This window comes from Lissotriton helveticus, chromosome 6 (genome assembly GCF_964261635.1).
Source record: "Lissotriton helveticus chromosome 6, aLisHel1.1, whole genome shotgun sequence".
In the NCBI taxonomy this organism is placed as follows: Eukaryota; Metazoa; Chordata; class Amphibia; order Caudata; family Salamandridae; genus Lissotriton; species Lissotriton helveticus.
This window is the reverse complement of record NC_136067.1, coordinates 2,039,862,124-2,039,873,474: the sequence shown is the minus strand read 5'-3', so window position 1 is coordinate 2,039,873,474 and position 11,351 is coordinate 2,039,862,124. Positions and strand designations below refer to the sequence as shown.

The following is an 11,351-nucleotide window of genomic DNA, read 5'->3' as shown; positions in this document are numbered from 1 at the left end:
GCCACTAACCTACCTGAAAAAGGGCAGGTGGCTAAGGGCATGCAAGAGTTCAGTTATACGACATGCAATCATGGGTTAGCCACAATAGTGCCCTCTATTCAGTGGTCACCCTTCCTCCTGCCACAATGTCAGGCTGTGGGCAGGGAATACCCACCAGCAAAGCAGGAGGTTCCCACAATTCAGAGGCTCCGGAGGGCAACCACAACAAAAAGCCTTGCATGTAGTGGAGATGAGTAATCATCTGAAATGGAGAAGAGTAATCATCTGAGAGGTAGCCGCCATCATGGTAGTAGTGGGGAGGGCAGAACCAGAGCCCACTGAACTCCTAGGACTAAGTCAACAGGCTTCATGTGGCCTTCAGTATAGCGGCTTGCCCAAATAGTGGACAAAGCATGCTCCGCACATGGTGGTGGTAGGGGCTGCAGAGGAAGCCAGAAGAAAAGAAAGACTTAAATTTATGGTCATGAGGGCAGACTAAACAGCCAGTGCAGCAGTCTCCATTCAGGCACCTGGATCACTGATGGGACACCACTGGCTGTTCTGTTCCCACAGTCACTGTAGGGTTCCCCCAAGATGTTAAATCCAGCAGCAGCAAAGAGCAGAGACCCAATGACATTTAAAGATTTGATTTAATTTTATAAAGGACGCAAATACCCAAGGATGTCCTGGAGCAGACAAGGAATCCAGAATTATGACAGCAATGTGAGTTTTTAGTAATCTGCAAAAAGTCAGCCGATTTGATTCAGCGTAGACGGCAGGGAGAAGATTGTGTCACACATGTTCAGTCAATACTGAGAACGCACGGACACCTGTACACATACTGCAAACTTAGGAATATTTGCAAAATGAGAAGAACTAGAACGGAAAGGTCTCATGAGTAAGTATCAAGAGAACAACTAGGCACAGAGCCATGCACAGCTTTATGACAAAATCACAGAGCCTTAAAAAGGCATTGCTTCCATACTAGAACACAACGAAGGGTGGAGAAGTGATCAGAAATTCTGGTCTATTTACAAAAATCTAGAATAAGTCTGGCAGTAGCATTCTGAATCAGTAATGGTATTTAGAGAAAATTAACAGAAAGGCCAACCACATTTCTTCACTAGTAGTATAAAGAGACTGGTCAGGACTTTCTTACAGGACCTCAAGACTTTCACCTTGAAAACGCAAAAGGCTGCTAGTTTATTAATGCAAGCTTCAAAGGAAAATTGTGATTTTTTTTATCGAAAGTTACTTCTGGATAACAGGCATTGCAGGCCGGGAAGGGCAGACACCTAAGGACTCCTGCCTCCAGTTTGTGTTCCAGAGTGAAGAATTACCAAAACCAGGACCTTGATCTTGGTAGTGTCAAGACTTAGGGAGTTGGTATTCATCTAAGTGACCAGTTTGCAAACAGCATTTGAATTGTTTCTGGACACAGATACAAACTGAGTTGAGTATAATTTGCATAGGAGTAAAGCTGAGAGCCATAAGAAGCAATAAGGTCAGTCAGAGGGGCCACATACAAGGTGAAAAGCATTGGGCTCAACGAAGAGCTCTGCGGAACCTCACAGGTTATAGTTTTTAAAGGTGAAGCGAAAATAAGCAAGGTAATCTGATTGCTTTTGTCCCTTTAAAAAAAGGATGTGAACCAGTCCAAAACATTTCCTTGGAGGCTGACCGCAGCAAGGCTGTTCCAGACAAAAATAGCACGAGAAACAATGGCAACAGCCGTCAACAGATCGAGGAGAATAAGGGCAGTGGAGACTCCAGCATTTAAGATCATATGGAGGTCATTGCTGGCAGCAGTTAAAACTGTTTCAGTACTGAGGTTGGGAAAAAACCTGAAGAATAAGTTATTTACCTTTGATAATGTGTTATCTGGTAGAGACTATCTAGCCGTGGATTCCTTACCTTAGAATAATCCCCAGGCACCAGACTGGATCTGGAAATTTTTCAAGCAGTCTACTGTGACCCGGTAGGTGGCATTCTTCTGCTCTGCACCACAAGGGACATGTGCTGTGTCTATATAGGTGCCACCTCAGCAGGCTGACATCAGGTATTTTTCGCAATCATTCCATGCCAGAAGTGCAGAGTCACGAAGGTTGCTGAAGTACCTGTGTGCAGATACTAAGGACCTCGTAAGGGTTAACTTATTTGGAAGAATCTGTTCAAAGAGTGGGGAGTCTCTACCAGATTAGGCGTTACCAAAGGTAAGTAACTTATTTTTCATGTTAGAAACTTCTAGTCGCAGATTCCTCACTTTAGAATACCCAACAATATTCCCTTTGGAGGTGGGTCAGATTTAGATAAGGAAGTCCTGGAGGACTGAATGGGCAAAATGCCCTTCATGATGAACCAGACTGTCCAGGCAATAGTGTTTGGCAAACGTGTGCAGACAACCCCCACTGTTGCAGTCTGACAAATGTCCAGGATAGAGACTCCGTGAGCCAACATAGTGGTCACAGCCTTGGCGCTGGTGGAATGAACACACAAGACCCCAGGGGGTTGTTTCTTAGCCAATAAGAAGCCGATCTTATTGCTGAGCACTATCCATTATGAGATGGACCGTTTCTGCACAGCCTTCTCTTTTTTTTAACCTGCCAGATGTTGAACCACCAGGGAAATGCCCTAGGGTTCCAACCATGTCCAGAGATGCAGAGCCTCTTTACAGAACGTCCACAACCCCACCCGTTCTGTTTGTTGCAATATCATATGGCTGTGGTGTTTTCTGAGAACACCTGACCTAGCCTCCTCTTGATGGGAGAAAGAAAGGCTTTGAATGCCAGTTGGATCGCTCTCAACTCCAGCAAGTTGTTGTGGAGCTGAGACTCTACCAGAGACCAGAATCGTCTGATCTCCACTTCTCCCAGATAGCCGCCCCAGCCCAGGAGTGACGCATCTTTCACTAAAGCCAGCTCTTTTTGGGGAAGGGAGAGCGGACTGCAGCTGACCCAATCGAGGTTCGTCAGCCACCACTTGGTCTTTTGCAGCTTCTCCGATAGCTGGACCAGGCAGGAGAGATGTCCCTGATGCTGCACCCACTGGTACTTCAAGCCCCACTGCAGAGCCCATATACGCCTGTTGGCATGTGTTACCAGCAGGATGCAGGCTGTCATAGGGCCCAGCAGCCTCAAAGTCAGTCTCACCAAAATCCAGGATAAAGCCTGAAACATCAGTCTGACGACTAGGAATTATTGTACGGTCAGGATTCTGTGGCTTTAAGACTTTATCAGATTGATGAGTATTTAATAGGGATTTTTCCTCAATATATTTTGAAAATGGAGCATGGACATCTCTCAATTTTACAGATAGCTGGTAGAAAGATAATAGGCTGTATTTGGATAAAATTGTTGGATCCAGGGTTGATTTTTCAGAATTGGAATAAGAGCAGTTTTGCAAAAATCTGGAACTTTGCCAGAGGACAGAGAGCTGATAAAGGTTATACAGAGACTGTGGAGGTAGAGTATTGGATTTCATTATTATGATGGTTATACAATGCTTCAATTCGCTTTTTTTGATGTTCATATCTGTACCAAATTGCAATAAAGTTAAAAATAAATTATATTAGAGACTGCAGAAGTTTCAATGGCAATCATTATCTTTGCAATTCAGGGGTCAACAAGAGAGACGGAAAACATGTATTTGAGTTTGGATATAATGGTGTTATGGCTTACTGGAGTGAATGATATACAGTTAGAGCAGGCGTGAGGATGAAGCAGGATATGCTTGTGTGGTAGCACAGAGCTCAGAGTCAACAGCTCTGTTAACTTCTCTTCACCGTTATCTTAACTTGAAGTTTGCTCCTAGATCATTACAAAGATTACATTAGGAATATTTATAGACATTACATTCTTTTTTAAAACATACCTTGCAGGAGGCATCACAGATACTCATGTCCTGCACATTATACGTTCCTTTTGAGGACAATTCTTCATTAGTGACTTTAAAAGAATGAACAGTTTCTTGCAAAGATTTTCTCATCTAGAAGAAGAAAATACAAATATGTTACAATTCTGCCAAGTAAGCGCCATTAAGAACTATTATTTATTGAATGCTTCTTGACCAAGCAAATAAAGTACTGTTCTTCCCACACAAGATTGCAGTGTCATGTTGAGTTACATTTTATTTATTTAGTGCCAAGTATGCAAATCACAGCAGTGCTTCTATGGGCCAGTAGGTAGTGTTGTGCAGCTTCAAAATGGCTCCATACCACTCCAGAAGCGACAGAGCCAAGCCGCATATAAGGGCTATCTGTGCACGCTGATGTCAGTTTCTTATCTTTCAACTTTCGGCACAGTCAGATGAACAATTCTTGGTTACAGTGTGGCGAGTACTAACTTGGGACTTTTTAGATGTTTAAAAAAAGGCCAGTCCACAGGTGAGAGGGAGGGAGGCCAGTGAGGAATATGTGGTTAGACAGAGTATCCAACAGAAAGTTACCGAAGATAAGTAACTTTCTTCTGATGGATACGTTTAACCACCGATTCCTCACCTTAAAAAAAGACACCAAAACAATCCTCCCTCAGGTGAAGGGTCTGTGGAGTGGCCTCAAACCAAAAAGTCCGGCAAGACCGAGCAGTCGAAATGTCCTTCCCACTTCAACAGGTTGGTCAAGGCATTAGAGTTTTGTGAACGTGTGCACTGAGCCCACACCGCAGCCCAGCAGATGTCAAGGACAGGCACTCTGCGTCCCAATGCAGTGGTAGCAGCCTTAGCCCTGGAATCGACTCTCATACCTTGAAGGGTTGCCTATAGGGTAGCACATCGCAGATCTTAACGCAAAGGACTGTCCACAACAACACAATCCTCTTCTGCACTGCCTTCCTCCTCTTTGCACCAGAGAACCCAAAAATAGATGACTGGCCACTCAAAGGACTCGGGTCCGATCAATATAAAAGCGTAAAGCCCTTGTGGGTTTCAACAGATGGAGGCGCTCATCCTCTTTCGAGGGGTGAGGGGCAGCAAAGAGCACTGGCAGAGTGACGGATTAACCAACGTGGAAAGGAATCGTGACTTTTGGCAAGAACACTGTCCGAGTATTGAATGGATCCTCTCTTTCCTCTCCGGCAGAATGCAACTTGTCAGACTCCCCCCATTCCTCTCAGAACCGACCGACCACCTGCGGAGTCCCACAAGGATCCTCCATCAGCCCAATCCTATTCAACATCTACATACTCGCATACATTGTCAGAGCACACGGACTCAACAACACATTATACACAGACGACATCCAGCTCATCCTCTCCCTATCCAATGAACCAACCATCAAACGCAACTTTCAAGACGGAATGGAAGCCGTCACCCGATGGATGAAGAACAGCTGACTCCAACTCAACACAGACAAAACAGAGATACACATTATGGGCCCACACACCGACGCCTGGAATGACACCTGGTGGCCCCTGCCCTCGGGGCCCCCCCCCGCCCTCACGGACCATGCACGCAACCTCGGAATCATTCTGGACTCCAAACTCAAAATGGACCGCCAGGTCAACGCCATCACCTACTCTTGGCTACCACACCCTACGCCTTCTCCGCAAGACCTTCAAGTGGATCCCCCGAACACAGGACAACTGTAACACACGCCCTGATCAGTAGCAGACTTGACTACGGCAACGCACTCTATGCCAGGATTAGCAAGAACCACACCCGCAAACTCCAGAATGCTGCCGCCAGACTATTCCTCAAACGACCCCGCCACTGTCACATCAGCCAGCAGCTACGGACCCTACACTGGCTCCCCGTTAAGAGAATCACCTTCAAGCTTCTCACCCACAAGACCCTCCACAACACCAGACCCGCCAACCTGAACCACTGTCTTGTGTTCCACGCTCCCTGGCGCCCTCTCCGCACAGCCCAGCTCTCCCTCGCAGCAGTACCCTGGATCAAGAAAAGCAGAACAGAATGGCGCTCCTTCTCCCTCCTCGCGGCCCAGATTTGGAACTCCCTCCCTCTACACCTTCGTCAGACGGCATTGCTTCCCAAGTTCCTAAAGGATCTCAAGACCTGACTCTTCGATTGAACTCCGTGAACCTCCCGGATCTGCGTACACCCCCTCCCCCCCAAATCTCTGCCCCCCCGCCCCTTTCCATCAGCACCTTGAAACCCACTCCGGGTGAGTAGCTAGCGTTATACAAACCCATGATTGATTAATGGAGTCCTAAGCACAAACTTGTCCTGTAAAAAGGGGATGGAGGGTGGCTGCATTGAAAGTGCCTGAAGTTTACTCACATATTGGACTGGTGTAATTGCAATGAGGAAGACGGTCTTCGAAGTCACGAGAAAAAATGTGCAGCTCTGTATCGGTTCAAAGGGCATATACAGGAGAAATGTCAAGTCCAACTTAAGGCCCCCTGTGGCACAGCAAACTGCATGGGAGGAAACGTGTGTCAAACCTTTAACAAGGATGGTTGGTCTGGCAAACGCAGAAAGAGCCCAAAAAATCTTAAACAGTGCCGATTGTAAGGCAATGCTGGGCTAAACACAAAACAAACAAAAGGAGACCAGACAGTTTTGCCTGTAAGAGTAAGTGTTGTGAAGACTGCAACAGGTTACAATTTTGTCCCAGTGGCCTGCGTAAATGGATTTTGTGTAAGGGTGCAGCAAGAATGACATCCACCGGCTCAGGCAGCAAATCAAATGCACTCAATAGCCACCTCTCAATTGCCATGCATGCAGGTGTAGACTGGGTAGATTTGGGTGGAGGGGCCCTCCCCTGTTGCTGAGATAGAAGGCCCACGAGCAGTGGCAGTCTGATCAGAGAAAACATTTTCATGCCCAGGAGTTCAGGGTACCACACTGGTCTGGTACAATCAGACGATAACAGAATGACCTGAACCTGGCTGTTCTTGATCTTCTTCAGAACTTGCAGCAGGAAAGGCTGAGGCGGGAAGGTGTAAAAGAGTCTTGTGTTCCATCCCAGCAGGAAAGCATCTCCTAATCACGTTTTTTGCTGAAACTCCCAATAGCAAAATTGTTGACACTGCCTGTTCAACGGTGGCAAAAGGATCTAGCTTAGGTTCACTTCACTGTTGGAAGCCCGCCTGCACCACCTCATGATGAGGATACCACTCATGATCTACCAGATGCAGTCTGCTTAGTTCACTTGCTCTGGCATTCAGGGAGCCTGGTAGGTGATATGCGATCAAGTAAATGCCCTGGTGCTTCAACTTTCTCCAGAGCTACAAAGGCTCCAGGTGCAGCACTCAGGACCTCAGTCTAACCTCCCTTAGGATGTACCCTATGGTGGCAGTGACGTCTGTGAGAACCTGCACAAGGCTCCCCTTGATGGACAACAGTAAGACATTCACAGCTAGACGAACTGCCTGCGGCACCAGCAGGATGATTTGGAACCAACCCTCCGACAGGCACCAGAGTCCCCTGTTCTCCACCTCCTCCAGATAGTCCAGCAGTGACATCACATCAGCTCTGGAGGGGGAAGGGAGAGGAGTCTGCTGCTGGAACACTTGGTATCTAGACCAGCCACCACCAATGCAAATCAAAAACCATGTCCTCTGAAAGCAGGATGTGTCGGGAAAGAATGTACGATGCTGGGCCCACTGGAAACTTACAATCTATGTTAGAGCACGCATGAGGTACCTGACACAAGGCCAAGATGTCTCAGAGCTGCTTTTACCATGATCCAGGGTCGAGCCTGAAACATTGATATAATAGCCGAATGTCCTGGATGCGTCCCTCTAGAGGAAAAAGTTCTGAACTCCACTGTATCCAAGATCGCTCCAACACTGCTGAAGAATCTAGTGCAACTTTTTCTGGTTTATAGTCAATCCCAACAATGTCCAGAAATCTGTCTTTGTCCCGGGGTGGTCAACATGTCCCGGGGTGGTCAACAAATGGCTGAGAAAAGCAATGCCAGTAGCAGCCAGACAAAGAGGTACAGGAATACAGGTACCCCTGACTTTTGAAGCTGGGCAGCGACCATCATCATCCCTTTTGTGAACACCCGAGAGGAGCTGGTGAGACCGAAGGGGAGCATGGAAAACTGAAAATGCTCCTGGCCCACAGCCAACCGCATACAACACCAGTGGGACTTCAAAACAGGAATATGAAAATACGAATCCTGCAAGTCAAAGGGCACCATCCAACTGGCCACATCTAGAGCAGACAAGATCTAGGCCAGCATAAGCATTGTGAAAGGGTCCTTCTGCAGAAAGGTATTCCGGGGTTGGAGGGCCAGGACAGGCCTTTTTCGGAGTTTGGTACTCTCTAGACTGCACCCTTGGAGAACAAGAAGTGCATCCCCCTGAAAAAGAATAGAAAGCTACTCCTCCAAAATTCATTCTAGTGTGGGACGAATAGCGGGAAGGGAGGAGAGAAGAGGCATGGCATAGCCATCTTCAACAAATTGCAACGCCCATCTGTTGAACATGATGGATCACCACCCTGGGAGGAAAGGCTGAATCCTACTGTTCACTGCACGGTTGGGCATGGGCAACTAAAAGTAAACTAAAGCAGTTCATTGGCCACTGTAGCAGAGGAGGAGAAGGTGGAAGGATGGTACCCCTGCATGTTGACTGTTTAATTTGCATCCTTAACTGTGAAAAGGCTGGGCTGTCTGTTGCATCAGAGGTTGTTAAAGTAGTTTCTGTCTTAAAGTCAACCCTTTGGAGTAGCCCCTAAATTTCCAAAACGGGTGTAGAAATTGTTTGGTGGGGGTCAACAGCCTCAAGGAATGCTCTGTAGCTCTGTTGTCTTTAAAACTTTCCAGTGAGGAGTCTGCATTCTCTCCAAAGAGGCAGGATCAGTCAAAGGGCATGTCCAGTAGGCCCGCCTGTACATTGCCGGAGAACTCAGTGGACCTCATCTAGGTGTGTCTACAAAGGACAACACTGGTATCGACAGCCATGCCCCAAAAATATGTGGTATTTAGGCCTGCAAGGGTAACATATTTGGCTATGTCCTGCCCGTCATGTATTCTCTGGGTCAGGAAGGCACTAAGATCTTCTGGGATCACCAGCAGTATCTCGTTTGTGGATAGCATTTTGTAGCACATTTCGTAATACTACTAAATGTACTACAAAATGCAGTATATAAATAGCTCCCTGTGTGAATGATGGAAGGGAAAGAGCACAAGGTAGGAAGGGCCCTGTAAAGACTACTTGAATGCAACAGGGGTAAACTCGGTTTATGACTCAAGTGAATCTCAGTACCAAACCCCCTTAGAGAAAAGTGCTGTGCAACACCTTAAGAAGACTTAATAAAGCCTTACGTAAGCCATAAGCAGCACCCAGCACAGTATACAACTCCTACAAGTAGGATACGTTACTTACCTGTAATCCTAGATATATATATAGATATATACACATATATTCATTCTCCTCCAAGGAAAAGAAAAGGACCACAACAGGGGAGCAGTCGGAGGCTACTTTATTCACAAATGGGCGGATGCATTTTGGCTTCAGTTAAGCCTCGTCAGCACCAGGTGAAATACAGGAGCAATGAAGCAAGTCTGCGGTGCACTGAAGATTTAAAAGTGTCCTGCCATTACCGCATTGGGTGATTGTTGCCGGCTCCACCCCCATCTGATACCAATGTCCATCTGCTTCACGTGGTAGACGCACTGACAAACTACCTTGCCCAGAATGCAATGTAGATTCCAGGTAAGTTCAGGTTAAGCGGGATGGATTTCCGACATGTTAGGCTCCGCAGGGTTGAATATATGCCGCTCTCTGCTAGTGAATGTCACCTCCTCAAGCCCCCAAACCGCAACAACCACCACCGAAGCACAGGATTCCAATTTACGGGGGCTATAGCGAAATTCACCTTCGCCCGATGAGGAGCCGAATGGCGCCTACAACGCTGATTTCTTCCTGGCTGGGAGGTGGTGAGAAACAGCCATTCCAGCAACCTGGACAATCAAACGTTCACCGGAGCAAACAAACCAGCAGGGCTGAATCCACTTTGTGTTGCGGGGGTCCTTAACAGCGCGTCACTGGCATCCGCGCGAAATGTCTGCAACAAGCTTCTCCTCCAAGGAAAAGAAAAGGACCACAACAGGGGAACAGTCGGAGGCCACTTTATTCACAAATGGGCGGATGCATTTCGGCTTCAGTTAAGCCTCGTCAGCGCCAGGTGAAATACAGGAGCAATGAAGCAAGTCTGCGGTGCACTGAAGATTTAAAAGTGTTCTGCAATTACCGCATTGGGTGATTGTTGCCGGCTCCGCCCCATCTGATACCAATGTCCATCTGCTTCATGTGGTAGAAGCACCGACGAACTACCTTGCACATATACACACACACACACACACACACACACACACACACACACACACACACACACACACACACACACACACACACACACACACACACACACACACACACACACACACACACACACACACACACACACACACACACACACACACACACACACACACACACACACACACACACACACACACACACACACACACACACACACACACACACACACACACACACACACACACACACACACACACACACACACACACACACACACACACACACACACACACACGCGGCCCGGCGTTGTCCGGGTATGACAGACATGTCTGCAATTAGAATGCGCCCCAGCGATATGTGCAGGCGCCGACGCGAGTGTACCTGCTCTGAAGTTCTGGCCTCACAGTCGGTCCCAGCGATATGTGGTTCTTGCCGTGCATATCGTGCCCGGGCTCTGCATCCACAACATGGCTTGATGCACTGAGACGCCACACGCGGCGTCAACGTCACCCGACGGCGTACTCAGCCGCCGTTATAGAACGCTATTCACACACTCCAAATGTACGCACACGCCCACCTCAGAGCCGGCGCTACTTCAAACGGACTACTTTGTCACACAACGTGCTTTGTCCCCTCCAAAGTATATGTTGCACCGGTGTATAGCCTACGTCCATCTGCTTTGCCTCACCTTTCCAATGCTGCATGCGGCGCTGTGGTTCCAGAGCTTACCCGCCTCAAAGGTTTGGTCTCTCTTTTTATTATATATATATATATATATATATATATATATATATATATATATATATATATATATATATATTAAGCTCCAAGGGGTGACCAATTATTCGAGTAGCACTCCGACACAGCACGCTTTTCTCCCCAAAAAAAGCCTTTATGGTTTGCACAGATAAATTCACAGTCTCTGGATGCATGCGACCGCAGCCTGACGCGTTTCGTGATTCCACTTCCTCAGAGGCTACAGCGGTCGAGGAAACAGAACGGGCCACACCCTCATATTTAAGCCAAATCACATGTTGATATTCAACTGCTCTGGATGAGTCAATGCGTAGGCATCTGGGTAATGTAGTCCGTATCTGCACTCCTTCAGAAGTGCCGTGTCCCATTTTCGAAGCCCTCGCT

General features: G+C 47.3%; 1 protein-coding gene across 1 annotated transcript in view; it reads right to left on the bottom strand.

Annotated features, from left to right (window-relative positions):
- Nucleotides 1–11,351, bottom strand: part of TMEM214 (transmembrane protein 214) — a 418,213-nt gene that overhangs the window by 176,039 nt on the left and 230,823 nt on the right. Inside the window, exon 12 of the mRNA XM_078650054.1 lies at nt 3,850–3,963. Within this exon, the coding sequence (XP_078506180.1) occupies nt 3,850–3,963 (114 nt within the window). The remainder of the gene's footprint in view (nt 1–3,849; nt 3,964–11,351) is intronic.